Source organism: Maniola hyperantus, chromosome 21 (genome assembly GCF_902806685.2).
Source record: "Maniola hyperantus chromosome 21, iAphHyp1.2, whole genome shotgun sequence".
Taxonomy (NCBI): domain Eukaryota; kingdom Metazoa; phylum Arthropoda; class Insecta; order Lepidoptera; family Nymphalidae; genus Maniola; species Maniola hyperantus.
This window is the reverse complement of record NC_048556.1, coordinates 11,602,913-11,629,721: the sequence shown is the minus strand read 5'-3', so window position 1 is coordinate 11,629,721 and position 26,809 is coordinate 11,602,913. Positions and strand designations below refer to the sequence as shown.

The window sequence follows — 26,809 nt, the reverse complement described above, 5'->3', positions numbered from 1 at the left end:
TGCTATCGGTGCCCCTCGATAGCCCAACGTACATTTGATTAAATACTGCAGAGCGCTTTTAGAGTCAGTCATAATGACATAATTACCTGATGACAGAGATTCTATGTAAGACAATGCTTCGGCTACGGCAATCAGTTCGACAAACATTATACTTATTATGTTGGATTTTATAGACAATTTAACAGAGATATTTGCTTGAGGGTCATAGAAGGCCGCTCCGGCGCCAGTGTGATCTTTTGATCCATCTGTGTAAATAATATAAAATTGATAATAGCTATTATTTAAAAACTCATTACACAATTCGACTGAAATTACTGTATTACGACTCCTTTTAGATTTTATATCTTTACCCATATTTATTCTTACTATATCTGACAAATCCAGACTGTTGACCCAAAAATCTAAAGAAAATATTTCCAACTGTTGACTCGAATTAAAACTTACTGTATTAAGTACCTCTAATAGTTTAACTAATAACGGCGTTTTTTTATTTCGCCAATACATATTTCCCTGACTACAAAAAAAATTATCTAATACATTACTTACATGATTATCTTTATACGATTTGGTTTTTAGCAAAAACTTGCCCGCCAGATAGCTTCTTCGAACATATAGTGGTTGTAAGTTCAGATCGCACTCCATAACGTGTATAGCAGTAGTTTTGAGATACCCTCCAATTATTCTCATACACTGATTTTGCAGGACATCTATCTTTTTTAAGTGTGTTTTGCATGAACTGTCATACAGAAAACTCGCATAGTCCAATCTACTGCGTATCAACGCTATATAAAGGCGACGCAAATGCCTCGGATGTACACCCCACCCTGAACCTGCTAAAATTTTTAAAATATTCATACATTTTGACGCTTTACTTTTTATTTCGTTAATGTGTTTGGACCATCTAAGGGATTTATCCAGCCATACCCCTAAATATTTGATAGTATTTACATTTTGTAATGATGTCTCCCCAATTTTTAAGTCTACTACATCTTGAGTGTTACTTAATCGAAATACACACACCTTGCTTTTCGAGGGCGAAATTTCTAAGCCAATATTACCAAGTAGCTTTGTAAAGATCTTCAGTGCAGCTTGTAACTTTTTTGTTCCTTCCATTATCTGTTTACAAGTACAAAACAATATGAAATCATCTGCATATTGGGATATCGAAACATTAGCAATATTCTTACAAATTTTTGATGTAGCAATATTAAATAAAATTGGAGAAATAGGGTCTCCTTGGGCTAAGCCACGTCCAGTTTTTCTAGAAATGAAACCGTCCTCGGTAAAAATTTTGAGATGTCGTTCTTTAAGAAAATTGTAAAGATAGGTACACATTTTTGATCCAATACCCAAGTCGTTCATTATGTGCATCAAACTTTTGATGTCCACGTTGTTGTACGCATTGTCAACATCTATAAAACTGGCTATAGTCATTTGTTTTTCGGAAAAGCCTGATTGTATCGATAAAACTAAGCTAGTGAGATTATCCAAGGTCGAACGGCATTTTCTGAATCCTGTAGTTTTGTTAGATAATACATCATTCCTTTCTATAAACCATTCTAATCTTAGCATTAGAATGTTATGAAAAGTTTTGCATAAACACGACATTAATGATATAGGTCTCAATGCAGAAATGCAGTTAGGGTCTCTGCCCGGTTTGGGTATTGGTGCAATTTTAATTTCCCTCCACTGTCTAGGAATAAAGCCATTATCAAGAAATTGGTTAAAAAGTGATAATAACACCTGTTTACCGCTCTCTGGGAGAAATCTAAGCATAGAATAAGGGATATTGTCGCAACCTGGAGATGTATCTTTACTACGAAGTAACGTTTTTTCTAATTCCTGGATTGATATTTTAATTTCTATACATGAGTTATATGTTGGAAAAACCGGGTCTTCAGGGGGCACTGAGTCGGGTGCAAGATTATTTAGCAATTCATTTAATTTTTCGTTGGTTATGTGTGGTTTAGAGCTATAACCTTTTATCCAATTTAGTTTGCGATATATTTCGCTTTGTGATGTTGCATATCCTAGCGAAGAACAGAACGAGCGCCAGTCATCACGTTGAGCCTCTCTCATATTTTTTTGCGTTGTTCTAATTTTATCTTTCAATATATCTAGATTGTGAGGGGTAGGATTCCTTCTGAATTTGGCCAGAGCTAAGCGTCGATCAGCGACTGATCTAGATAAGTTTTGATTCCAGTAGGGTTTTGGCATAAATTTTCCTGTAGGGTCATTATTTATCTTAAAGTTAGGGATATAGGTATCAGCGGCTACATCTAGATATTTCGTAAAAACGTCATATGCATCTTGTAGATCTGCGGGTAATGTCAGATTAGAGTAAATATTATCCAGAAAGGTTGTATAAGACACCCAATCTGCTTTTTTGTAGTTTCTTTTTGAACAGGGTTTATTTATGCATCTTATTTTAGTCGAAATTTTGATAATTCTGTGATCACTTCCTAATGTTTCATTTGAAACATTCCATTTAAAGGAGAAAGCTATGTCAGACGATGCTAATGATAAGTCAGGGGAAGATTGTTTCAATTCTCCACTTACTAGTTTAATTCTTGTCGGTTTTCCATCATTCAATGTAATAAATTTGCTATCTACCAGGCTATCAAAAATTTGACAGCCCCTGTAATCTAGCTTACTTGACCAATTTGGGTGATGGCCGTTAAAATCTCCAAGTATTAGTGTTCTGCTCTGGAATTTCGATAGAATATTTTCCCAATCGCTGTTTATCGTCCGTTTAGATGGTGGACAATAGAGAGAAACAATGTTTTCAATATTCTTGCAATTGAGTAGTTTAATCGCGATAACTTCTATTCCTGAATTAATATTATGTGAAAAGTCCGCTATTTCATACGAATTTATAGAATTATGGATAATTATTGCCACTCCCCCATATGAGTCTGCTCTATCCTTACGATAAACTTTGTACCCACCAATGCTGAACAAGCTATCCGGTTCAAACCAAGTTTCACTAATTACACAAATATGAACTTTTTCTTGTATTAACAAGTTTTCTAAAGTTAACTTTTTTGGTCTTAAACTTTGCGAGTTCCACTGGAATATGTTTAACTGTATAGTTTTGTTGTTGTTATTCTGCATCAAAAAGGTCTAAAACAAACTTCAAACATGGAGAATCTGCAAAATTACTAGCTACAACTATTATCAACCACCGTATAAAACATCTAATTATATTTAATAACTTATTTTTGACCGACACTTCCCGTAGAAATAAAATTTCTTTTATTCTTGTTAAAAGTTCACTGAATTTAATAGATGTATCTTGTGAACTTGTGGTAGGACCATCACGTTCAAAGGAAGGTGGAGTTTCATATGCAAAATTAAATGAATCACGCTCGTTGCCAGGTTGACTCTCGTTACGCTGTTTTTTTGTTTGTTTTTTCGTTGAGTTTTTCGGAGTTGGTACTGTAGGGTCACTCTGTGTTTTGTTCCTCAGAACTGCCGAAAAAGTTCTTTGACCCAACGGAAAAGAGTCGTCAACTGTGTAGCCAGGTGAGGGCGGCTCGTCGTACCCATGCATTGTCTCTTCATTTACTTGGGCTTCTGTCTCCGGCTCCACATACACGTCCATGGCCTTCCTATATGTGCAATTGAATTCTGCCATTATTTCCCTCAATCTCTTCTCTTTTTTATATTTTGGACAGATTTTAGACATTGAAATGTGAGAACCTGAGCAGTTAACACATTTGGGACTTTGTGTGTCACAATTTTCGTGATTGCCAGAGCATTTTGGGCACGTTATCTTATTTTTTGGGCATTTACGGGCTACATGCCCTAGCTGCCAGCAGCGCCAACACTGAGAAACGGGGAATATATACGAATCCACTTTTATTTTTAAGCCATCGGCGTACACGAAACCTGGTAAGCAAGTGCCCTTGAAACAGAGGCGCACTGCTTCACTCGGTAACCACTTGTTATCATCACTACGCCTCTTCATACGATTAACAGAAATTAATATCGCTGGGCTCGGGCATGTGATGCTGTCGAAAATTTCTTCATCGGATAACTCCAAATCTACGTTTTTTAAGACCCCGTACGAATAGGTTTGTTCCATAGCACGATGGAATTTCCATCCCTTTTCAATAAATTCTTTGCATGTTTCTATTTTCCTTGCCATTAGTTCAGTCTTAAAATCCATCCGAATTTTATAGGGATTTAAGTACTTGACTTTTAAAACCTCCGTAATACCCTGACATTTTAACAATTTTGCAAAGGCAAATTGCTTTGGCAATTTTTCATTGCACGAAATGTATAGTTCCACTGCTTCACTAGTTTTATGCTTTTTTTCTTTGTTTCTCCTTACCATTGTCCATTGAGATTCATCATCTTCTTCACTTTCTTCTTCGTCTCTGGGTCGTTTAGATGCCGACCCAGAGGGTACCACCATCATTTCATTCGCATTCTCTAATTGCATAGATTCATTCACCTGACATTGCACTGGCTGCATAACACTCAACTCTCGCTCTTCTGTCGCACTACCGACGGACATTTTTGCCGCGTTCATCACACATCCCTACATAAACCGGTCGGCGCGGGCCGGCCGCCCGGCGATAAACAATGTAAGTAGGTATCGATGTCGAGTTAACGCAAACTTGGAATAGGTAGGTAAATTGGGCGCTGCGCACAACCGCCTCGTACGCATACCGCGGCGAGACTCCACCGACGACCTTATGGCACGCTGAACAAATAGATTAAAAAATTGTTTTCCCTTGATATTTTTTAATTGGTTTTCTTTTGGAGATTTATACGGAGATCAATTTTTTCTTCAGAAATTAACGACAGTCCTAACGGCACGCTGAACAAATTAAACAAACTATTTTTATAATTGGTTACAAAGATCGATTTTCGAATCTTTTCTTCGAATATCGATCTTTTGTAAGTTTGATTTTATCAATTACATTGTTTTTTTAATTAAATTAATACGGAGATCGATTTTTCTTCCAAAATCAACGACAGTGGACACTGACGACCTTATGGCACGCTGAACAACTAAATTAAAAAATGGTTGAGCCTTGATATTTTTTTATTGGAGATTTTATGCGGAATCGATACAGAGATCGATTTTTTTTCATTAGAAATTAACGACAGACGAACTCATAGCACGCTGAACAAATTATACTAACTATTTTTATACAAAGATCGATTTTCGAATCTTTTCTTCGAATATCGGTCTTTTATAAGTTTTATTTTATCAATTTCGTTGATTTCTTTTTTATAATATAATAATAATAATGTTCTTTATTTCAGGCAAAATGTACTCATTTTTATTAAATCAATACGGAGATCGATTATTTCTTCAGTAATCAACGACAGTCGACACCGACGAACCTTAGTGCATGCTGAACAAATAGATAAAAAAATTGTTGACCCTTGATATTTTTTTATTGTTTTTTTTTGGAGATTTTTTACGAAATCGATACGGAGATCGATTTTTTTCAATAAAAATTAACGACAGGCGAACTTATGGCACGCTGAACAAATTATACTAACTGATTTTTATACTTTGTTACAAAGATCGATTTTCGAATCTTTTCTTCGAATATCGATCTTTTGTAAGTTTGATTTTATCAATTACATTGTTATTTTTATTAAATCAATACGGAGATCGATTTTTCTTCCAAAATCAACGACAGTGGACACTGACGACCTTATGGCACGCTGAACAACTAAATTAAAAAATGGTTGAGCCTTGATATTTTTTTATTGGAGATTTTATGCGGAATCGATACAGAGATCGATTTTTTTTCATTAGAAATTAACGACAGACGAACTCATAGCAGGCTGAACAAATTATACTAACTATTTTTATACAAAGATCGATTTTCGAATCTTTTCGAATATCGGTCTTTTATAAGTTTTATTTTATCAATTTCGTTGATTTCTTTTTTATAATATAATAATAATAATGTTCTTTATTTCAGGCAAAATGTACTCATTTTTATTAAATCAATACGGAGATCGATTATTTCTTCAGTAATCAACGACAGTCGACACCGACGAACCTTAGTGCATGCTGAACAAATAGATAAAAAAATTGTTGACCCTTGATATTTTTTTATTGTTTTTTTTTGGAGATTTTTTACGAAATCGATACGGAGATCGATTTTTTTCAATAAAAATTAACGACAGGCGAACTTATGGCACGCTGAACAAATTATACTAGGTAACTGATTTTTATAATTGGTTACAAAGATCGATTTTCGAATCTTTTCTTCGAATATCGATCTTTTGTAAGTTTGATTTTATCAATTACATTGTTATTTTTATTAAATCAATACGGAGATCGATTTTTCTTCCAAAATCAACGACAGTGGACACTGACGACCTTATGGCACGCTGAACAACTAAATTAAAAAATGGTTGACCCTTGATATTTTTTTTTTTGAAAATTTTATGCGGAATCGATACAGAGATCGATTTTTTCATTAGAAAATAACGACAGACGAACTTATAGCACGCTGAACAAATTATACTAACTATTTTTATACAAAGATCGATTTTCGAATCTTTTCTTCGAATATCGGTCTTTTATAAGTTTTATTTTATCAATTTCGTTGATTTCTTTTTTATAATATAATAATAATAATGTTCTTTATTTCAGGCAAAATGTACCCATTTTTATTAAATCAATACGGAGATCGATTATTTCTTCAGTAATCAACGACAGTCGACACCGACGAACCTTAGTGCATGCTGAACAAATAGATAAAAAAATTGTTGACCCTTGATATTTTTTTATTGTTTTTTTTGGAGATTTTTTACGGAATCGATACGGAGATCAATTTTTTTCATTAAAAATTAACGACAGGCGAACTTATGGCACGCTGAACAAATTATACTAGGTAACTGATTTTTATAATTGGTTACAAAGATCGATTTTCGAATCTTTTCTTCGAATATCGATCTTTTGTAAGTTTGATTTTATCAATTACGTTGTTTTTTTTATTAAATCAATACGGAGATCGATTTTTCTTCCAAAATCAACGACAGTGGACACTGACGACCTTATGGCACGCTGAACAAATAAATTAAAAAATGGTTGACCCTTGATATATATTTTCTCAAATGATTTTTTGGGGATTTTTTTATGGAATCGATACGAAGATCGATTTTTTTCTTCAGAAATCAACGACAGTCGACACCGACGACCTTATGGCATGCTGAACAAATAGATTAAAAAATTGTTACGTCTCATGATTTTTTTTATTATTGGTTTTTTAGAGATTTTTTATGGAATCGATACGGAGTTCGTTTTTTCCCTTCAGAAATGAACGACAGTCGACACCGACGACCTTATGGCACGCTGAAGAAATATATTAAAACATTGTTTACCCTTGAAATTTTCTTAATTGGTTTTTTTGGAGATTATTTTATGGAATCGATACGGAGATCGATCGTTTTCTTCAGAAATCAATGACAGTCGACACTGATGGATGAGTGATGACTTTGTGGCAAGCTGAACAAACAGATTGAAAAATTGTTGACTCATGAATCATGATTATATAAATTGGTTTTTTTGGAGATTTTTCTATGTAATCAATACAGAGATCAATTTTCCTTTCTTCAGAAATCAACAACAGTCAAAACCGACGACCTTATGGAACGCTGAACAGATAGGTTAAAAAATTGTTGATCATTGATTTGTTGTTTTTTTTGCAGATTTTTTATGGAATCGATACGGAGATCGATTTTTCTTTAGACCTATGTCTATGTGAAAAATCAATGACAGTCGACACCGGCGACCTTATTGGCACGCTGAACACACAAATTAAAAACTGTTGATTTTTCCTTTACTTGTGCTATTAAGATATTGCTACTTACCAAATTTCACGATTCTAGAATCTAGGTCAACAGGAAGTACCATATAGGTTTCGATTCCCTTTTCATGACAGACACGACAGACTGACAGACAGACAACGGAAGTAATCCTATAACGTATCCTTTTGGGGTAAGGAACTCTAAAAATGAAAAATCATGGAAAAATCACATGTGAAATTACTGTAAAGAAAAATAATAACTTCACCAAATAAAAAAGATTTAAAAATAGTAATGATGGCCATAATCTCATCGACCATCGACCGGCCAAGCGCGGGTCTCCTCACAGATGGTTCACCACACTGGCCCAGTGCGGATTGGCATACTTCACACACCTTAGAGAACATTATGGAGAACTCCCCGGCATGCAGGTTTCCTCACGATGTTTTCTTTCACCGTTAAATCTCCTTAATAACATGATGCCGAAAGAGTTCTTAGATTTGCCATTGCATAAATTTAAAAACCTGCCAAGTGCGAGTCGGACTCACGCACTAAGGGGTCCGTACCACTATCTATAAAAACGGCAAAAAAAACCATGTTTGTTGTTTGGGAGCCCCTTAAATATTTATTCTGTTTTTAGTATTTGTTGTTATAGCGGCAACGGAAATACATCTGTCAAAATTTTAACTGTCTATCACGGTTCATGAGATACAGCCTGGTGACAGACGGACAAACGGACGGACAGTAATAGGGTTTACACTTTGGGTACGGAACCCTAAAAACTGTGAACATGGTTATTACACAGTTCACGAATTTCATAATGACCAGGTAGCAACTTGCACGAAAATGGTCGGCTTTGCATTCACAACCCTACAGTCAGTCAGTTATATGGCTAATGTATTGCATAATTACATATTGTAACATTTTGTTTTTAAAAAAAGATTCCGACGAATTGAGAACCTCCTCCTTTTTTTGAAGTCGGTTAAAAATGAGAAACCGCCAAGTTTTTGCTGGCTCTTCTCAATAGAAGCTGCTTTCCGAACCATTGGTGGTCTTGACATTTCATAAGTGGTAGGCTGCCCTACATAAACATTGGTGTTTCCTCTGGTACTGCAGATGTTCATGGGCGGCGGTAATCACTTAACATCAGATGACCCAGCTGCTCGTTTACTCGCCATTTTTATTTAAAAAAATAATTCATTTCTTTATTAAAAGTCGAGCGGTAAAATCTTCTTCTTCTATATATATAAAAGGAAAAGGTGACTGACTGACTGACTGACTGACTGACTGATCTATCAACGCACAGCTCAAACTACTGGACGGATCGGGCTGAAATTTGGCATGCAGATAGCTATTATGACGTAGGCATCCGCTAAGAAAGGATTTTTGAAAATTCAACTTCAAGGGGGTGAAATAGGGTTTTGAAATTTTGTAGTCCACGCGGACGAAGTCGCGAGCATAAGCTAGTCTTCTATCTATATATATAAAAGGAAAAGGTGACTGACTGACTGAATGACTGACTGATCTATCAACGCACAGCTCAAACTACTGGACGGATCGGGCTGAAATTTGGCATGCAGATAGCTATTATGACATAGGCATCCGCTAAGAAAGGATTTTTGAAAATTCAACTCCTAAGGGGGTGAAATAGGGTTTTGAAATTTTGTAGTCCACGCGGACGAAGTCGCGAGCATAAGCTAGTAAATTATATATGTATAGGCGCAGCCTTTATTAATTATCCTTAGAATTATCACTTACACTGAATATGGTAAAAGTAATATAATAATACGAACTTCATTCTCTTTAAGGACATTTCCAAAAAACGATGAATGTTGGGGTCCCAAGGTGCTAGAATGGCGACCTCGCACCGGAAAGCGCAGCGTTGGGAGCATAGAGCAGAAACAAAGAGGAGATGTTGTATTAAGATTTCCCTATGAAATATCGAGTGACATTTTGCGGGGTGAGGGGTTGTGGAACGCCGCCCACTTCTCAATTTTCCATCTGCGGGTTAGTAGCAAAACTACTCGCTTAGCGACCTAACATCGATATATTGATGTCACTACATAGTTCAGCTATCTCACACTAGATGTCATTTTCTAGAACTATTTTAATAATTACGTATAAAATTACTTACAAATGAAATGTGATACCATTCATAGCATCAGAACGTCTGTCTGAATAGCTTTGACACGATAAAACACAACACTTCATCCTTTTGTTCTTAGAAACGCGAAAACACACCGATAATACGAGTCTCAATATATGTGAACCTGACGAACGCAGACAGCATACTAACTAAGGCCCCGCCCACAGTGATGACGTCAGGACCTAGTTGAAAATCACAGTGCACAGTTGCTTAGGCAAACTCCTCTTTGTTTCTGCTCTGTGGTTGGGAGACCCCCCACTAGCTGGACAGACCAATCATCAGGAAGCCACTGGATGGCAGCGGCGCAACACCATGGAAGTCCTAAAAAACTTAAATTCAAACACTTTCATAAGATTTTATCTTATTTCTGCTTTGTCACTTCACATTCCACATTTTCTTTTGCATCTTTCAAGTCTATTTTTTCTTTGTTTTCTGGTGTGGCTATAGCTATCACTTTATCTTTAAGACTACTATCTTCAACATCTTGAATGTCTTTAGTTCCATTAACTGTAATATTTTCTTTAGTATCTTTTATTTCATCTTCTTTAATATCTTTAATTGTATTATCTTCTTTAATATCTTTTATTTCATTATTGTCTTTAATATCTTTAACTGTATTATTTTCTTCAATATCTTTTACTTCATCATCTTTAACCTCCTTGCTTGTGTTGTCATCGTCGTCATCACCGTTGTCATCATTATCATCGTCGTCATCACCGCCCGTGTCACCGATGTCATTTTTGTCATCTGTGACGTCATCAGACGGTTCGAAGGAATGTTTCTTGATTTTCTCGAGCCACATACCTGCAATATAAGACATATTATTGTATTGAATCAGATGATGCCCGCAAATTTTTTGGTTTTTAAAAATCCCGTGGGAATCCTTTGATTTTCCGGGATAAAAAGTTCTACGTCCTTCCCCGGGATGCAAGCTGCACCAAATTTCATCAAAATCGGTTGAATGGATGGGCCGTGACAGGCTAGCAGACAGACAGATATACACACTTTCGCATTTATAATATTAAGGATGGATTGTTGTTTATAGAGGCAATAGAAATACAGTTTCTGTGAGAATATCAACTCTACCTATTACAGTTCATGAGACATAGCCGACTGACAGGCGGATGGACAGACGGACAGTAGAAGCTTAGTAATAGTGTTCCATTGGCACCCTTAGGGTAGGTATTTAAGTAATGATGAATCAGTGACTTACCCATGGAATTGCCCTCGATTTCCCCCTGGATGATGTATGGGAATATTCTCTCGCGCTTGAAGGTCTCCACGGCCTCGTCCTCAGCGTCCCAGGTCAAACTGTCATGGCTGCCTTTGAACTTCGCGTCGTATCTCTCGTAGTGCACCTGAAACATCATCGTCATCAACCCATCGCCGGCTCACTACTGAGAACGGGTCTTCTGCCAGAATGAGAAGGGTTTGGTATGATATTAAATCATCTAAGGAAAAGATGACTGACTGACTGATCTATCAACGCACAGCTCAAACTACTGGACGGGCTGAAATTTGGCATGCAGATAACTATCATGACGTAGGCATCCACTAAGAAAGGATTTTTGAAAATTCAACCCCTAAGAGGGTGAAATAGGGGTTTGAAATTTGTGTAGTCCACGCGGATGAAGTCGCGAGCATATGCTAGTACAAGATAAAGTTGAAAACTAACACTCTGCTACGATAGTCTTAATAAACGTTCAAATATTAAGTATTTTTAATGTTGTAGTATATTTATGAACTTAAATTTTTTTTGGGTGCAACATCCGCCATATTGATTTTGCTCATTTAAAATGTAGCCTATGTCACGCGGACTATAATTATAATTTATCCCGGAAAATTTAAATAACCCAAACCCACATGGTACACTTCTTGATTATCAATTGTTGAATTTGAAGATGGTGATATTACGTAAACTTAAAACTTACGAGGGTTCCAAACGCGCCCAGGTCTGAGAAGAAAACTTTAACAATGCATCAATAATCACCTTATCAAGCAGTAACCCCAAGCCAGGGGCGGTGGGTATCATGACCTTATCCTTCCCAAATACTTTCTCCATCATCCCCATATCCGTCTGTCCGCGTATCACGGCTATCATCAAACCCACCATCTTTCTGATCTGATGCAGCATGAAGCTCTGACCCTGGAATATAAACTTAGGTAAGTTTTCAATAGTGCCATAAAATATGTGCTACATAAGTAGTCCATTATTGCACGGCGTATAGCACATGCATGCAATAAGACGAACTAAGTCACGTGCAATAATGGACGAATTAAGTCACCTGCAATAATGGACGAATTAAGTCACATACATTAATGGACGAATTAAGTCACGTGCAATAATGGACGAATCAAGTCACGTGCAATAATAGATTAATAAGTCGCGTGCAATAATAGATTAATAAGTCACGTGCAATAATAGACTAAACTTTGCTGAAGTCACGAGTATCGTATTATTATTTTATAAGTTGTGCAACTTTAAACCCGTTTTAACCAAATTCTCCAAATGGAGTTCGACCCACAGAGTTAAAATGGCGCGTGAGAAGTCATTTTATGAAATCTATAATTGAGCCTCTGAACTCTGTTGACTCTGTCTGTGACAAAATTAAGAGAAAAAGTTAGATCGATAGATAAATTCTCACCTTAACTAATAATTCGGCGAACTCCATTTCAGACTCAACAAAAACTCTTTCCAAACTGAAGCTCATCATGTACCTTAGAGACGACGGGTCTTGGTAGTGTCTGCAATTAAACAATATTTTATGGTATAAGTCCCGCAAATTGCTATTGCGCTGGAACCATGTCTCATTAACATTTAGCAACCTAATTTTATTTTAATTATTTTATACTTATTATTAACTAGATGATGCCCGCAACTTCGTCCGCGTGGATTTAGGTTTTTAAAAATCCCGTGAGAACTCTGATTTTCCGGGATAAAAAGTAGCCATGTCCTTCCCCGGGTTGCAAGCGACCTTCGCAACTTTCGTCAAAATCGGTTGAACGGTTAAGCCGTGAAAAGCTAGCAGACAGACAGACAGACACATTCGCATTTATAATATTAGTATGGATTATGTTTAAGATATTTGTATGCCAACTTGGCGGGGTACAGCTGGACCAATGTATTGTTACATGTTCGACACCTGTTTGTAAACCTGTATCAGCAAATAAATAAAATTGAAATTGAATATCGAAATGACGTCATTTTGACGTCAGCCGAAATAAAAATACACCATCAGCTCGAAACTTCAGTCTAATGCTGACGTCACAAGAATGGCGGCCACGTGCATTAGCAATTTGCGGGACTACATCACCATACTAGCTGATGCCCGCGACTTTTCCGGGTTGATTTAGTTTTTTTGAATACCATGGGAATTTTTGACTATCCGTAATAAAAAAGTAGCTTATGTCACTCTCCAGGTCTTTAACTATAGCCATGCAAACAATCACGTCAATCCGTTGCTCCGTTGCGACGTGATTGAGGGACAAACCAACAAACAAACACACTTTCGCATTTATAATATGGGTTAGTGATTATTAATGCGAAAGTGTAATAATTTGTTGGTTTATCCTTCAATCACGGCGAAAAAGAGCAACGGATCGGCATGATTTTTTGCATGGATGTAGTTAAAGACCTGGAGAGTGACATAGGCTACTTTTTATCCCAGAGAATCAATGACTTCCCCCGGGATTTTTAAAAATTCTAATTCACGCGGAAGAAATCAGCTAGTTTATGTATAAAAGAATGTTTCATATACTAACTTCTTTTCTGTAAAATTGTGGTAACTCTTAGTCCCTCTATAAACACTGAGCACTTCGTTGATTTTAGTGATCTTTTCTGCAGATATCCTATACGTCTTTCTCTCTGTCTCGCTCAGACTCGGCTCAAACACATATGTGGGAAGAGTGTAGCTGTATGTCCGAGCGTTGCACTTTGATTTGGAGTTGAATTTGTTGGTGGCTCGTTTTATACCAAACACTTTTATACATGGGGGTAGTCTGCTGTTTATTTCGTCTATGTTCACTTCCAGAGCTAAAACAAATGTACAAGTGAAAAAACCCGGCCAAGTACGAGTCAGGCTCGCGCAACAAGGGTTCCGTACTACAGTCGTATTTTTTCGACATTTTGCACGATAATTCAAAAACTATGATACATAAAAATAAATAAAAATCTGTTTAGAATGAACAAGTGAAGACCTTTACCATAATATGATACCCCACTTGGTATAGTAATCTTACTTTCAAAGTATATTTTTTTTAATTTTTTTTGTGTAATGTAACCACATATTTACGGTTTTCAGATTATTCCCCTAATGTCTGCTATAAGACCTACCTACCTGCCAAGTTTCATGATTCTAGGTCAACGGGAAGTACCCTGTAGGTCTCTCGCCAGACAGACGGACAGACAGACAGACAGACAGACAACAAAGTGATCCTACAAGGGTTCTGTTTCTCCTTTTCAGGTACGTCTCCTTTTGAAATAATAAAAGGAAAAGGTAGGTGAGTGAGTGAATGACTGACTGACTGATCTATCAACGCACAGCTCCAACTACTGGAGGGATCAGGCTGAAATTTGGCATGCAAATAGCTATTATAACATAGGCATTCATCAAGAAAGGATTTTTGAAAACGCAACCCCCAAGGGGGTGAAATAGGGGTTTGAAATTTGTGTAGTCCACGCGGACGAAGTCGCGAGCATAAGCTAGTAACTACATTTTCAAGAGAAGCACATTCTCTACTGTAGGGTAGCTAAACAGTGAACATTAATATACTAACGCAGTTTAAGAGAGACAACCTGCCTGGCAGCCGACACTCCTTTGTCCGTCCGCGAGCTCCTCTGGAACTGCGCATTCTGCTGGTTGCTGAAGTCCTCCTCGGTAATGTACTTGGCATCATACAGCGCTTTCAATAGGTCCTCTTCTATGGTTGGAACGCCAGGGTTCCTACAAATAATTTAAATTTTTTAGGGTTCTGTACCTCTGGAAAATGATGGAGGTGGAATGATGATTTTGGGAAAATTATGGGAGCAACATGGCAACGAATGACCCAAGATAGAGAAATGTGGAAACGACTGGAGGAGGCCTTCGTCCAAATGGGGCGTACTGAAAAATAAAAGTGGAAGAAGAATGTATATACCTAATAAAATATGAAAATTAGTAGTGATATACAGAATAGTATTGTGTACATATTAAAAAATGAAAATTTATACAGTAAAAAATTAATAATTTAAAAATAGCGGTGACATAAATAATAGTAATGATATATAAATATAAATGTAAATGTAAATAAGTATTATGTATAAGTTTTGTTTTTTTTTTTTTTTTGATTCTATTAAAATATGTATATACTGAATACTATGACAAATGAAATTGCATGTAATGTTTTTCAGTAAATAAAGGCTATATTATTATTATTATTATTATTATTACCTCTGGAAAAAAGGGTCACCTTGGTGGTCTGTCTAGGGAATCAAAACCTGTAGGATACTTGCCGTTGATCTAGAATCATCAAATTTGGCAGGTAGCAATGTCTTCTTCTTCTTTTCTTCTCTATTGCTCTTTGTACTGCGGTTTTGTAGTCTAGCAATGTCTTATAGCATAAGTAAAGGGAAAAATCCATAAACTGTCAATTTGTGGTTACATTACAAAAAAATAAGGGCTGGTGATAGGTTAATAATGACGATGATGATAAAAAAGAATGGAACTTACCGTTGCATCCCATAGTAGTCAACTCCACAGTAACCAAGCAACATGGCTACCTTCTTCCTCTTGATCCTTTCAAATGGTTTGTCACACAGTTTCTTCTCTCCACTCACATCATTCTCTTTTCTTCCGTCCCCAGAGTCCTCCCACTGCCGTTTAAGAAACCTGTGTGATTAAATTGAGAAGATAAGAAGCAGCTTGGTGTATGCATTCTTATCACAGAAATATAATTTTTTTTTATTCCATCATGTTGCAGTCTAAGATGGTAGAATAGAATAGAATAGAATAAAATATATTTTTATTCAAGTAGACTTATTAAAAGTGCTTTTGACTACTAGTTTAATTTTACCACTGGTTCGGAATGCCGTTCCTACTGAGAAGAACCAGCAAGAAACTCGGCGGTTGCTCTTTTCAAGAGATCAATTTACAATATTATTATACCATACTGTACAAGCAATTGCAGCCCCATGCATTGCTGGAACGAGTCAAATCCAAGCTTTCTTATCAGCAAGACGACAGAGGTACGTCTATACATTACAGTTGGGTAGTTCTTAGTCTTCTTACCTGCGCTTGTACCTCGTGTGCTTTTTGTCCTGTACTAATTCCTCTTTGGTGTCGCTTTCGTCTTTTACATCTTTTACCACTTCCATTACAGCTATCGATCTTATTTGTACACCTGTGATGAGCAAAAACTTTTTTAAAACATTTGGAGACTTGTTTTTATTTTAAGACATATTTTAGGTGAAATCTGTGATTTAGGTTAGGTTGGTTGTTAGTTAGTAAACTAAATTCTGAACTTTTGAGTTTCCTTTGGGAGGCCTAAAATAAAGGAAACATTGTAAAAACAATAGATTGCTTCTAGCAAAATCAAATCGTAGGTAAGTATACTTAAGGTATATAGCCTAGTAGTAACGTAGTAGTAGTAGTAGTACCTAGTAGTAGTAGTATAGTAGGTAGTTACCTACTAGCCTAGGCTTACTTGTAAATAAGTAGGTAGCTACTTTGAATAGATACATTATCATTTATTTTGTATACAGATTAGAATAATTGCCATAAAACAAGTTTTTTTGAGCAAGTGCATCTAATCCATAGCCTAATCATAGGCCTATCGAATCTCTAATATTTGAGAAATATTTGCTAATGGCGTACATTTTGATTTTACGTTTTTCATTTAAACTTCATTAAACCTAAGTAATCCAGTAAGAAATTATGAACAAAATGCATCGATATAATTGTTAAATAACAAAAACATATGCAAATTCGGCAAAATTTAGAAACAAATGTATAGAATTAGCACGTGGTAGAATCCGGCTAAACATAATTCGTACCTGATCTGGATAAAATAGAAGGTCGAGGTAATCTCTGCTTAACTGAATTAACAAGCAACTTAAATAACTGAACTGACATACCTAAAAATTTAAATTAAATAGTAGAAATTAAAAACTGTAAAAATGTCGATCTGCTTGAATTTCTCTTCTGCCGGGAGCCATCTTGATTGATCTTGTCTGCCTGCAATTTGCAAAGCTGCATTTTCGCTTGTTTTTCCGTTTTTTACATAGACAGCAGACGAATGTAGTGTTTACGATTTTGGTTTACCCTAGTTTCTGTAGAAATTCTCTCTAAATGTACCTGTGTATGTATACCTTGAATTTTGTTCAAAATACATTATTAATAAGTATGTAGCAATAATGAAATTCATAATTAATTTAAAAAACTACATTATTTCACGTCTTTACATCAGTAGGGCGATTGTCTAAAACCTGCATCAATCATTATTACAATCTCAATTGTTCTGATTGGCTGAATTTGTGCGATTCTTGTTGCAACAATGCATTGTGGCCAATAGTGAGCGAACGTTAACCAATCAGCGATGATTGCGATCGTGACATTGTAGCTGTCATTCTCCCGCAATCGCGCAGCGGTTGTTTGACAATTGCCCTGCTGCGGTAGAGCCACAGCCTGATCAGTCAGTCAGTGAGTCAGTCACCTTCTCCTTTAATTTATTTTGTAAACGTTTCCAAAGTTACAAGTGACTATTGCACCTAAGTTAAGTCATTTCGCCTTAAAATAGGGCAAAATTCTTAATAGTGGCGACACTGGATCTTTTTGTTTATGGTTTTTTGACAGTTTTAAAACAACATAATCTGACTTGATTGGCTAATGCTATTTAGCTATTGGCCAATATTTATTGCCGCAGCAAGAATACCATAATCTCGACCAATCACAGAATTAATCTTTTTGTAAATGATTGATGCAGCCATAGACTATACGTATATGGGTGCAACTTTTTCAAATAGTGGCGATGGGTAACTTTAGAAACTTTCCAGTATGTTTCAAGTTGTTTGAAATAGAGAGAGAACCAGCGCGTGCCAGACCTTAATAAAAGCTGAAAGCTCTCTGTATTGTCCCCAACACAGGAACGTATGATTGGAAGTTTGTTTGGATCATGGTGGTTGTAAGAGATAACGTTATTATAAAGGTGTAAAAATTCTTAACGTTAAAGTACCTAACTATAGTCTATTTTTTTACATTTTCTTCAGAGGTCTCGTCATTCATTGCCAGACATTTTAGTGTCGTGGTAACCCCTTGCCAGACACCATTTAACTTTAATAATTTAACAATTTATTAAACTGAAGGGTATCTGGCAGGAGGCTGCCACTATTCCGAAGAAAATGTATAAAAATTAAACTTTATACTTTAACGTGAGATTTTTTACATATTTATTACGTGTTACCTCCAAAAGTCACCATGATCCAAACAAACGTTTTCCCCAGTGTTGGGGGCAAATGCAAAGTTTCAGCTTTTATAAAAATAACGCAGGTCTGGCAGGTCAACGGGCAAGCGCGCGAGAAACCCAATACGAGTCTTTATCATCATCATCATGATCAACCCATAGACTAGTCACTAGAGCCTCAATAGCTCAATAGTTAAGGCGCGGACTGAAATCCGAAAGGTCGGCAGTTCAAACCCCACCTGTTGCACTATTATCGTACCTACTCCTAGCACAAACTTTACGCTTAGTTGGCGGGGAAACGGAAATATTATTCATGATTAGCATGGCTAAAATCCTATTTTGTAAGAAAAAACCATCGCCGATCCACTAATGAGTACAGTTCTTCTTTCGGAATGAGAAAAAATTGCGCTCTGTAGTCCGCCACGCCTGACCAATTTGGTCAATTGGCAGCTACTTTACAAGAACATTATTGGTACAGGCATGCAGGTTTACTCAATATGTTTTCCTTCACCGTTAAAGCAAGTGATATTTAGTTGCTTAGAAAACTTAGAAGTGCGTGCCTGGGATAGAATCCCAGACCTCCCGTACAGGAAGCGGACGTCTTAATTACTAGGCTCTTTACGCCTCAAAAATTACCAATTCACAAATCACAATCACAGCGCATGCGTAAAGTCTAAAGAACAAACTGCGCATGTTCCCCCAGTCTCCAATAATTCAAGTATCTGGGACAAGGTTTTACAGCATGGGTTGACGCAACCATGAGGGGAGGCAGTTCCGAGCGTCTGGTGGTGAAGCCCAAGAAGAGACGGGAGAACACGCGAGCTAGACTCACGAGATATATAACTGTTATGCTCGCTGCGCTCTTGGGCGGTGGAGGATCCGCGCTACTGTTCCTGGTTCCTTTATATGCTGATCCCGCTCTGAGTGCTTTGGCGGCGGATTTTGACCCTGTACCAGCGGAGTGTGTGACGGAGAGGAGGGATGATAGACTTGGCTTGGATAATTGTACCTGGGCGTCTTGTCGTGAAGGTCAGTCATGGTATATACTATATGTACTTCTGCCGTCACCTTTGTTTATCAAGATACGTCAAGGGAATTAAAACCTATATAGAGTACTCCTCGTTGACCTAGAATCATGAGATATGTAGCATAAGTAAAGGGAAAAATCTGAAAACCTTGAATTTGTAGTTAAGTGTTATAATCACAAAGAAATTGAAAAGTGTATTTCTTGTACGATGGTAAGGATAATGGAACCTTTCGAGTATGAGGCCGATTCGTACTTGACCAGTTTTTTTAAAAGCACTTGACTGCAATCAGACATGCTGACAGGTGATGATGCAGTCTGAGATGGAGCGTGCTTGCCTAGAAGATGCTTATTCACTTTTGACTTGAATGTACCCATATAAAAATTGAAGGAGAAAACTGATGCTGGAAGAACGTTCCATATCCTAGCGATTCGAATTAGAAATGAAGAACATCAACAAATTGCTTCAATGCTTCGTATCCGTGGAATTTCGAGTACGTATACGGGTGCAGACCTTGGCGATGCCTTGCGCTGTGATCAAAGAAAAGTGAAGGAAGAACCAGACCAAGAAGTTCTTGGGCACATTCTCTAAAACATATCCTGCAGAATACCGATAGACAGAAGATTTGAAGCTTAGGATCGACTAGCGCTTCATCACCAATGAGTCTTGTAGCGCGACGGTCCACCAAATCCAAGGCATTGGTACTTGGCAGAGTCTAAATACATAAAAGAAAAAGCTGATCTATCAACGCATAGCTCAAACTACTGGATAGATCGGACTGAAATTTATGACGGCAAGAAACTTTTTGAAAATCCCATCCCTAAGAGGGTAAAATAGGGGTTTGAAATTTGTGTAGACCATTCGGGCGAAGTCGGCGGGCATAAACTTGTCAGCCCCTAAATGGCTGCAGTTTTTCTCGCTAGCTATAATATTGGTGCCTTCAAAAGAAAAGTGAATAGGCATCTTCAGGCAAGCGCGCTCCACCTTAGACTCCATCATCTCCTGTTTGGTGTGATTGCAGTCAAGCACAAGCTTATTTAGTTTAGTTATAAAAAAGTCTGCTTGTATTGAAGGTTGTACCAGCGATGCGTACAAATGCATCCAGCTGCACGTGAAATACAAGGCGGCGGCGGAGGCCTGGCGTGCTGCAGTGCTGTACGTCAACATCAAGGGCTGCGGCTACCCGCCCAGCGTCAACTGCGAGAACTTCACCATGAGCTACGGATACGTTGGAGCCAGGTGATACCCACTTGTTCATCTGTAGGTACTAATATTCAACATCATCATCATCAACTGATTATTATTATTATTATTTATTTATTTATTATTTAATTAGAACGGCCATAAAGCCAATTACACTAATTAAACTACGAGTACAAACTAACATAAACATACATACAAAAATTGTTAAAATTATAAATTTTAAAAAGCAAAATTATAAATTTTCACAAAAGTGCAAAATCTGACCCATGAGGTCAGCCCATTTGTCAGCAAATATGTCACAGCGAGGGGACTCCTTCAGCAGCGCGTTGAGCGCAGCCAAAGTGCGCGGTATGGGTGACCACTGACCTGGAGCGCGCTACCGTGCGACTAAACGGACTTACGAAAAATTTGGAGCGGTGGCGGAGATAGCTGTAATTAGAGGGTGCATAAACGCAGCAGAGCTTGTTGTGTAGTTCAGAGCAGTCGATCACACCCCTAAGAATCTTGCAAATTGTACCAATTTGGTCGCAGTCTCTTCTGGTTTTGAGCGAGTGGAAACCCAAGTGCCCTTGGAGAAATTTTGTGGGATACATAAATGGGTAATACCCGTGCAATTTTTTAAACCTTAGAAAGGCTTTTTGAACCTTTTCAAGTAGCAAGGTGTAAGTGCTTTCATATGGATTCCAAATACAAGCGCTGCTTTCTAGCTTGGCACGAACAACAACAACAACAGTAACAATTTTGAAAATCTCGAGTATTACGCAAAACAAACCCCAACCGCTGGAATGATTCGGAGGCGAGTGTAGAAATATGGTCATGGAATGTCAGTTTATGGTCAAATATTACTCCCAAGTCCTTTACATTAGTTTTTCTGGGCAATTGAACTCCGTTCATTTTATACGGGAAGAAAACTGGACACCTTCCGCGTCCAAAAGTCATGACCGAACATTTATTGGTGTTGAACTCCATTCTGTTTTCGTCGCTCCATTTGATTACATCTGATAGACGTCCACTGCTGGACATAGGTCTCTTGTAGGGACTTCCACACGCCACGGTCTTGCGCAGCGGTCATCCAGCGGCCCTTCCTCCAGGGGGGCCTTTAGAAAGAGATGGCGGTTTTGTAGAGCGTTCTCTGTCGTCGAGACCGATAAAACGATTGATCGGACAAATCGGATCGGTCGAATCGATGTACAATATTTGCTGCGGGCTACTGTACCTACCTACATTTACGCGGCAGAAAGTAATATGTACATCGACCTTTAGAAGGAAATAGCAGATTTGTAGAGCATTGTCCCTGTCGTTGAGACCGACAAAACGTCATATAGGTATGAGTGACAGAGACAACGCTCTACTAAGCCGAAACCTCTTTCTAAAGGTCGATGTTTTCTGCGGTCTACTGTACCTACATAGTTCTAATTTTTCTCAATGTTTTCCAGGTACCCATGCTACTGGTCGCGTGCTGACTCCACAGTGGTCGTTCCGAGATGGTCCCGAGGGGAACAAGTGGCCACAGTGACCAGGACCCTGGCCATTCCCCTGCTGGTCTCCGGCTGCGCGGGGATAGGGTTGTGTGCCTTGCACTGCGAGTGCCGGCCGCGGCGACGCCGGCGTCCCCCGCGCAGGCCTCCGCGGCTGCCCAGCATGGGGCAAGATGACGCGGTCTACCGTCTGGCGTAGACCTATTTTGACGTTTCAAGTTTGACGTTGTTTGTGAGCTGTCAAAATTGATGTCAATTGTGAGTTGTCAAAATTGATGTCAAATGGGAGGTGTCAAAATTGACGTCAAATGTGAGGTGTTAAAATGGGTGTCAATTGTGAGGTGTCAATATTAATGGCAAATGGGAGGTGTCAAAAGTGACGTCAAATGTGAAGTGTCAAAATTGACGTCAAATGTGACTTGTCAAAATTGACGCCACATGTGGGGTGTCAAATTCGACGCCACATGTGGAATGTTAAATTTGACATCACAAAGTTTTACGCGTACAATCTGAGAAATTCCTAAACGACGAACATAAAAATAAATAATAATATCGGTCTCCCTACTAAGGTCTAAGGACCAAATTGCGACACCCAAACTGGGTATCCATAATACTTTGTACATACTTAATATGATGTAATTATTTATGGAAATGCAATAAATGAAAATTGAAAATTGAAATTGTACGCGTAATATTCCACGAACAAAGCATTTCCATTTTCCATCGTAACATTTCTGATGTCAACATACCTAGAAGATATTGTCACAAGAAAAAAGCATTCCACGAGTTTTTTTTATGTAGGTACCTAATAGTTACCTATCTACAATTTTAATGTCCTGCATATTAATCAAATATGCAGGACAAGATAAGTCAGGTGAAAATAATCTCCGACCTTGTGCCTGCGCAGAGGGTGATTTATCGATCTATTTGGTGGTACGAGGGTTTTGCAAGCGGAAAACTTAGATAACATATCCAAGAACCAAAGTTAAATTCACATTCAAAGGTCTAGACGCAAAATCGCGACATGACATCAGCGAATTTATTTTTTTTAAATTACGTTTTTGAAGCAGCGTGGTTTTGAGTTAAGTCCCTAATACCTAACGCACCAATTTACTAAGTTCCGTTTTAAATAGAATGTGTATTTTTAATGTAATTTTAGAACAAAAGCATTTGGAATTTTGGGCGCCGAAATGTACCTACTTCCTACTAATAGTTTATAGTTATTATAAAAGTTTACTGTGTGAAGAGAAAGTATATTAAAATTCTATATTAAATACATTGATGTTTTATTTTAACTCGATTATTTCGCTTTCTAAAAGCTGTGATAGCCTAGTGGTTAGGACGTCTGTCTTCTAATCGGAGGTCTTGGTTCGATCCTGGGCACGCACCTCTAACTTTTCAGAGTTATGTGCGTTTTAAGTAGTCCTTGCAATTCACGAAGGCTAGTGAACTTTACTTGTGGTAACGTCGTTTACATGGTCATTGCGCAAGTGTGCGTGCATGTCGGACCAATCAGTCGCGAGCAAGCGCTGTCAAACGCACACATTTAGTGTACCTTACGTATACGACTTAAACACAAGCATGAGTCAGTGGCCTTCGTGAAATGCAAGAACTATAATGAAATATCACTTGCTTTAACGGTGAAGGAAAACATCGTGAGGAAATGCCCCTGAGAGTTCTCCATAATGTTCTCAAAGGTGTGTGAAGTCTACCAATCCGCACATGACCAGCGTGGTAGACTATGGCCAAAACCCTTCTCACTCTGAGAGGAGACCCGTGCTCTGTAGTGAGCCGGTGATCGGTTGATCACAATTTCACTTTCGCACCACGCGCGATCAATACGTGAGTAAAGAGCGAGCATTATAGAGAGTTGCAGGATAAATGAAAAAAAACTGAGTTAAGTACAAAAATCGGCCTTTATTTTTTTAAACGACTTATTTGGAATACAGTTTTTTTTATATCGGAAGCACTTTTCATTTACGCACTGAAAACGTCCGATCTATACGTGTACAGTCAGCAAAAAAATTGAAAAAAAGTTTAAACAATAATATTACGTTGAACAAAAAAAGACTAATTTGATATATTATATAGGTGGAAAATGCATATAATATTTTTCTTAATTTTTTTTTGCTGACTTTACATTACAACAGTTGAAGCTAAATTAACATTACAATAAATTTTACAATACAAATGGTAACTTCGTAACAATAAGAGAAGCATTTTGGTAGATAGGTATACATAACAATTTTTTTACAATAATGAAACAAAAAAAAACAAAACAGCCTGAAAACGGGACGCAGCAATAAGTAAGTAGGTATATTATGTAAATTTTTTTCTTGTCAGATTAGAAAAAAAGCATTTAAAATAAATAGTTTTTTACACAGATTTAACTAACTATAAACTAGAAAAAAAAAAACGCTACGCTCGTTCCACAAAAAAATAAATATCGCGATACCAGAAGCGAAATAAATAACGGTAAGTAACAAAAAAACTAGACAAAATCAGTTGTTTTTCTTCAAATTACATAATAAACCACAGATTAAAGGGTAAAAGATAAACAATTTACAAACATAATATTTATAATGGATTGAACACAAAAAAACGCGCGACATTCGAAGTCTTCAGAGTGAAGCCAATTTTGTGTCGCAAGCTTGGAATTCTGCAGAACAGTTATCTCTTATCACTTCGCTAACGCTGAATGTTAGCCACCGAGCTCATTTGACCGTTATTCTTAATCTATTGAAGGTTTTCTACTTTTGTGACTCTGTGAAGCAGCAATGTACTACCTAGCGGAAATATCTACGAACCTCGCTGGAATGCGCTTCCCCTCGCGATTCGTCGCAACTCGCCCGTTTTCGTCTATCCAGTACCGGTGCCAACGCGAGCGCGTTGCATGACGTCACTAAGCCCAGGTTCGCAGATATTTCGGTCGGCCTATAGAGCCAACTAATGTCAAATGACCTCGGTGGCTATCATACAGTGTTAAACACTGAGTTAGCGAATTACCTCGCTGTGCTAACACTACAGTAAAAAAATAAATCCAAACAACAATTTTTTATTCACAATCACAACCTCTCGTCTTCGTAAACAGCCCTTAAAAAAAATAAAAAAAATGTTTTTCATTTTATACATTTCACTAAGGCTTATATCGCACTAGAAGTATTCGTTGTCTCTTTTACACTTTTTCTACTAACTGATAGTGCAGTGTAATATTTTATATTCACATGCGAGCGAAGTGCACTATATTTTTCGAAATTTAAATACTGAGATCTATAATATTTGTAAAGGTTTTTGTCGACTGTACACACACTTTAAATCAGGCATGAATTCAGTACCCGTAGTACAAGATTTTACGTCTCACCAAACCAAACCAAATTCGAGAGTCGAAATACTTCCGCGTTACAGTAAAATGGACCTAAACAGCCTTGAATTGAAGTCAAATATTCAATGCCACTGATTTCAATTTCGCAATGTTTCCGCTTGGAGCGCTGGCTGTAGAAGTGTAGACAAACTTGAGCTTTAAAACAAGGCATTTAAGATCCAGTTTACTGTAACGCGGAAGTATTTCGACTCTCGAATTTGGTTTGGTTTGGTGAGACGTAAAATCTTGTACTACGGGTACTGATATACCTAGTACATAATAAACTAATACTCTAAACTGCCATTTACTGAGATCGAAATATTAATATATCCACATATCTATATACTTCATTTTTCCTTTGTCTGGTGGGAGGCTTCAGCCGTGGCTAGTTACCACCCTACCGGCAAAGCCGTGCCGTCAAGCGATTTAGCGTTCCGGTACGATGCCGTGTAGAAACCAAAGGGGTACGGGTTGAATAAAAACTGCCATATCCCTTCCAGGTTAGCCCGCTATCATCTTAGACTGCATCATCACTTACCATCAGGTGAGATTGCAGTCGAGGGCTAACTTGTATTTGAATAAATAAAAATAATAAATAAAAATAAATAAAAGTTCGCTTGTAAGATAAACAAATCGCAGAAAAGAAAGACGCGTAAGCGACACGATTTGCCCGGCGCTTTAGACCTTCTGGAGTTAGGTTTTTCACTTGTATCATGATTCCATTGTCAGTTCGCGGACTAACAACGGAATAGACCCAAGTAAACTAAGGAAAACTAAAGTATACAAACACGCAGACTAAAGAAAAATATAGATATCGCTTACGAACAAAGCTGGTCAATATCGTCTATGTTTTCTTTTAGTATGAGTAAATATGAAAATCACAACAAACTTCAACTGTCTAGTGCAATATTTACAATACGTAATTTGTCTATTAAGTAAATTAAACTATTAAACACTAAAAAAAATATATTAAGGTGATGTTTTACATAAAGGACATCTTTTCATAACTATTAAGAATGTGTTTTCAAAAAACAAAAATAGGGCCGACACACAAACTGTTATTTTACATTACTAAATATATTACATAATAATAATAATAATTACAAATTAATTCAACCCCTCTAGCATCTAAAATTGATAGCTATCAATGCGACTATCACAATCCGGTGTTTGACAACTAGTCAAATCAGTATCTTTTTATCAAACGTCAAAACGCGCTTAGTATGCGAGCTTCTATGAAATGGCATGTAACGTCACAATGATTTGACGTGCGTTTTTAGTTTAATCGATAACTTAAAATGGTTATTAAACTTTGACGTTGATTTTACGTATTTTGGAAGACCCTCTATTTAATAGTCACAGATAAATAATT

General features: G+C 37.3%; 2 protein-coding genes across 3 annotated transcripts; one reads left to right on the top strand and one right to left on the bottom strand.

Annotated features, from left to right (window-relative positions):
* Positions 1 to 9,502: 9,502 nt before the first annotated feature.
* LOC117992182 (pseudouridylate synthase 1 homolog) lies at positions 9,503 to 17,199 on the bottom strand. Of its 2 annotated transcripts, none has more exons than XM_069505692.1 (9): positions 17,046 to 17,199; positions 16,201 to 16,312; positions 15,643 to 15,801; positions 14,711 to 14,877; positions 13,697 to 13,967; positions 12,580 to 12,679; positions 11,925 to 12,080; positions 11,148 to 11,292; positions 9,503 to 10,738 (listed from the first exon to the last, which is right to left on the bottom strand). In XM_069505692.1, the coding sequence occupies exons 2-9, from the start codon at positions 16,284 to 16,286 to the stop codon at positions 10,296 to 10,298; spliced, it is 1,527 nt and encodes a 508-aa protein (XP_069361793.1). In that variant the 5' UTR covers positions 16,287 to 16,312; positions 17,046 to 17,199; the 3' UTR covers positions 9,503 to 10,295. The 2 variants fall into 2 exon arrangements, with proteins under 2 accessions (XP_069361793.1, XP_069361792.1); XM_069505691.1 differs by having other exon boundaries at positions 16,965 to 17,154.
* Positions 17,200 to 19,065: 1,866 nt separating this feature from the next.
* Teh1 (tipE homolog 1) lies at positions 19,066 to 23,352 on the top strand. The gene is made up of 3 exons (XM_034979933.2): positions 19,066 to 19,399; positions 20,469 to 20,634; positions 22,035 to 23,352. Exons 1-3 carry the CDS (start codon positions 19,129 to 19,131, stop codon positions 22,273 to 22,275), a joined length of 678 nt encoding a protein of 225 aa, XP_034835824.1. The 5' UTR covers positions 19,066 to 19,128; the 3' UTR covers positions 22,276 to 23,352.
* Positions 23,353 to 26,809: the final 3,457 nt, after the last annotated feature.

What these genes read in the sequence shown, in the direction of transcription:
- LOC117992182 (XM_069505691.1), bottom strand. Translation starts at nt 17,043, where the DNA reads ATGTCAGTTCAGTTATTTAAGTTGCTTGTTAATTCAGTTAAGCAGAGA. An exon ending in TTCTATTTTATCCAGATCAG is followed by an intron (nt 16,313 to 16,964) that starts GTACGAATTATG and finishes TGCTCATCACAG; the next exon opens with GTGTACAAATAAGATCGATA. An exon ending in CACACGAGGTACAAGCGCAG is followed by an intron (nt 15,802 to 16,200) that starts GTAAGAAGACTA and finishes TTAATCACACAG; the next exon opens with GTTTCTTAAACGGCAGTGGG.
- Teh1 (XM_034979933.2), top strand. Translation starts at nt 19,129, where the DNA reads ATGAGGGGAGGCAGTTCCGAGCGTCTGGTGGTGAAGCCCAAGAAGAGA. An exon ending in CTGGGCGTCTTGTCGTGAAG is followed by an intron (nt 19,400 to 20,468) that starts GTCAGTCATGGT and finishes CTTGTATTGAAG; the next exon opens with GTTGTACCAGCGATGCGTAC. An exon ending in TACGGATACGTTGGAGCCAG is followed by an intron (nt 20,635 to 22,034) that starts GTGATACCCACT and finishes AATGTTTTCCAG; the next exon opens with GTACCCATGCTACTGGTCGC.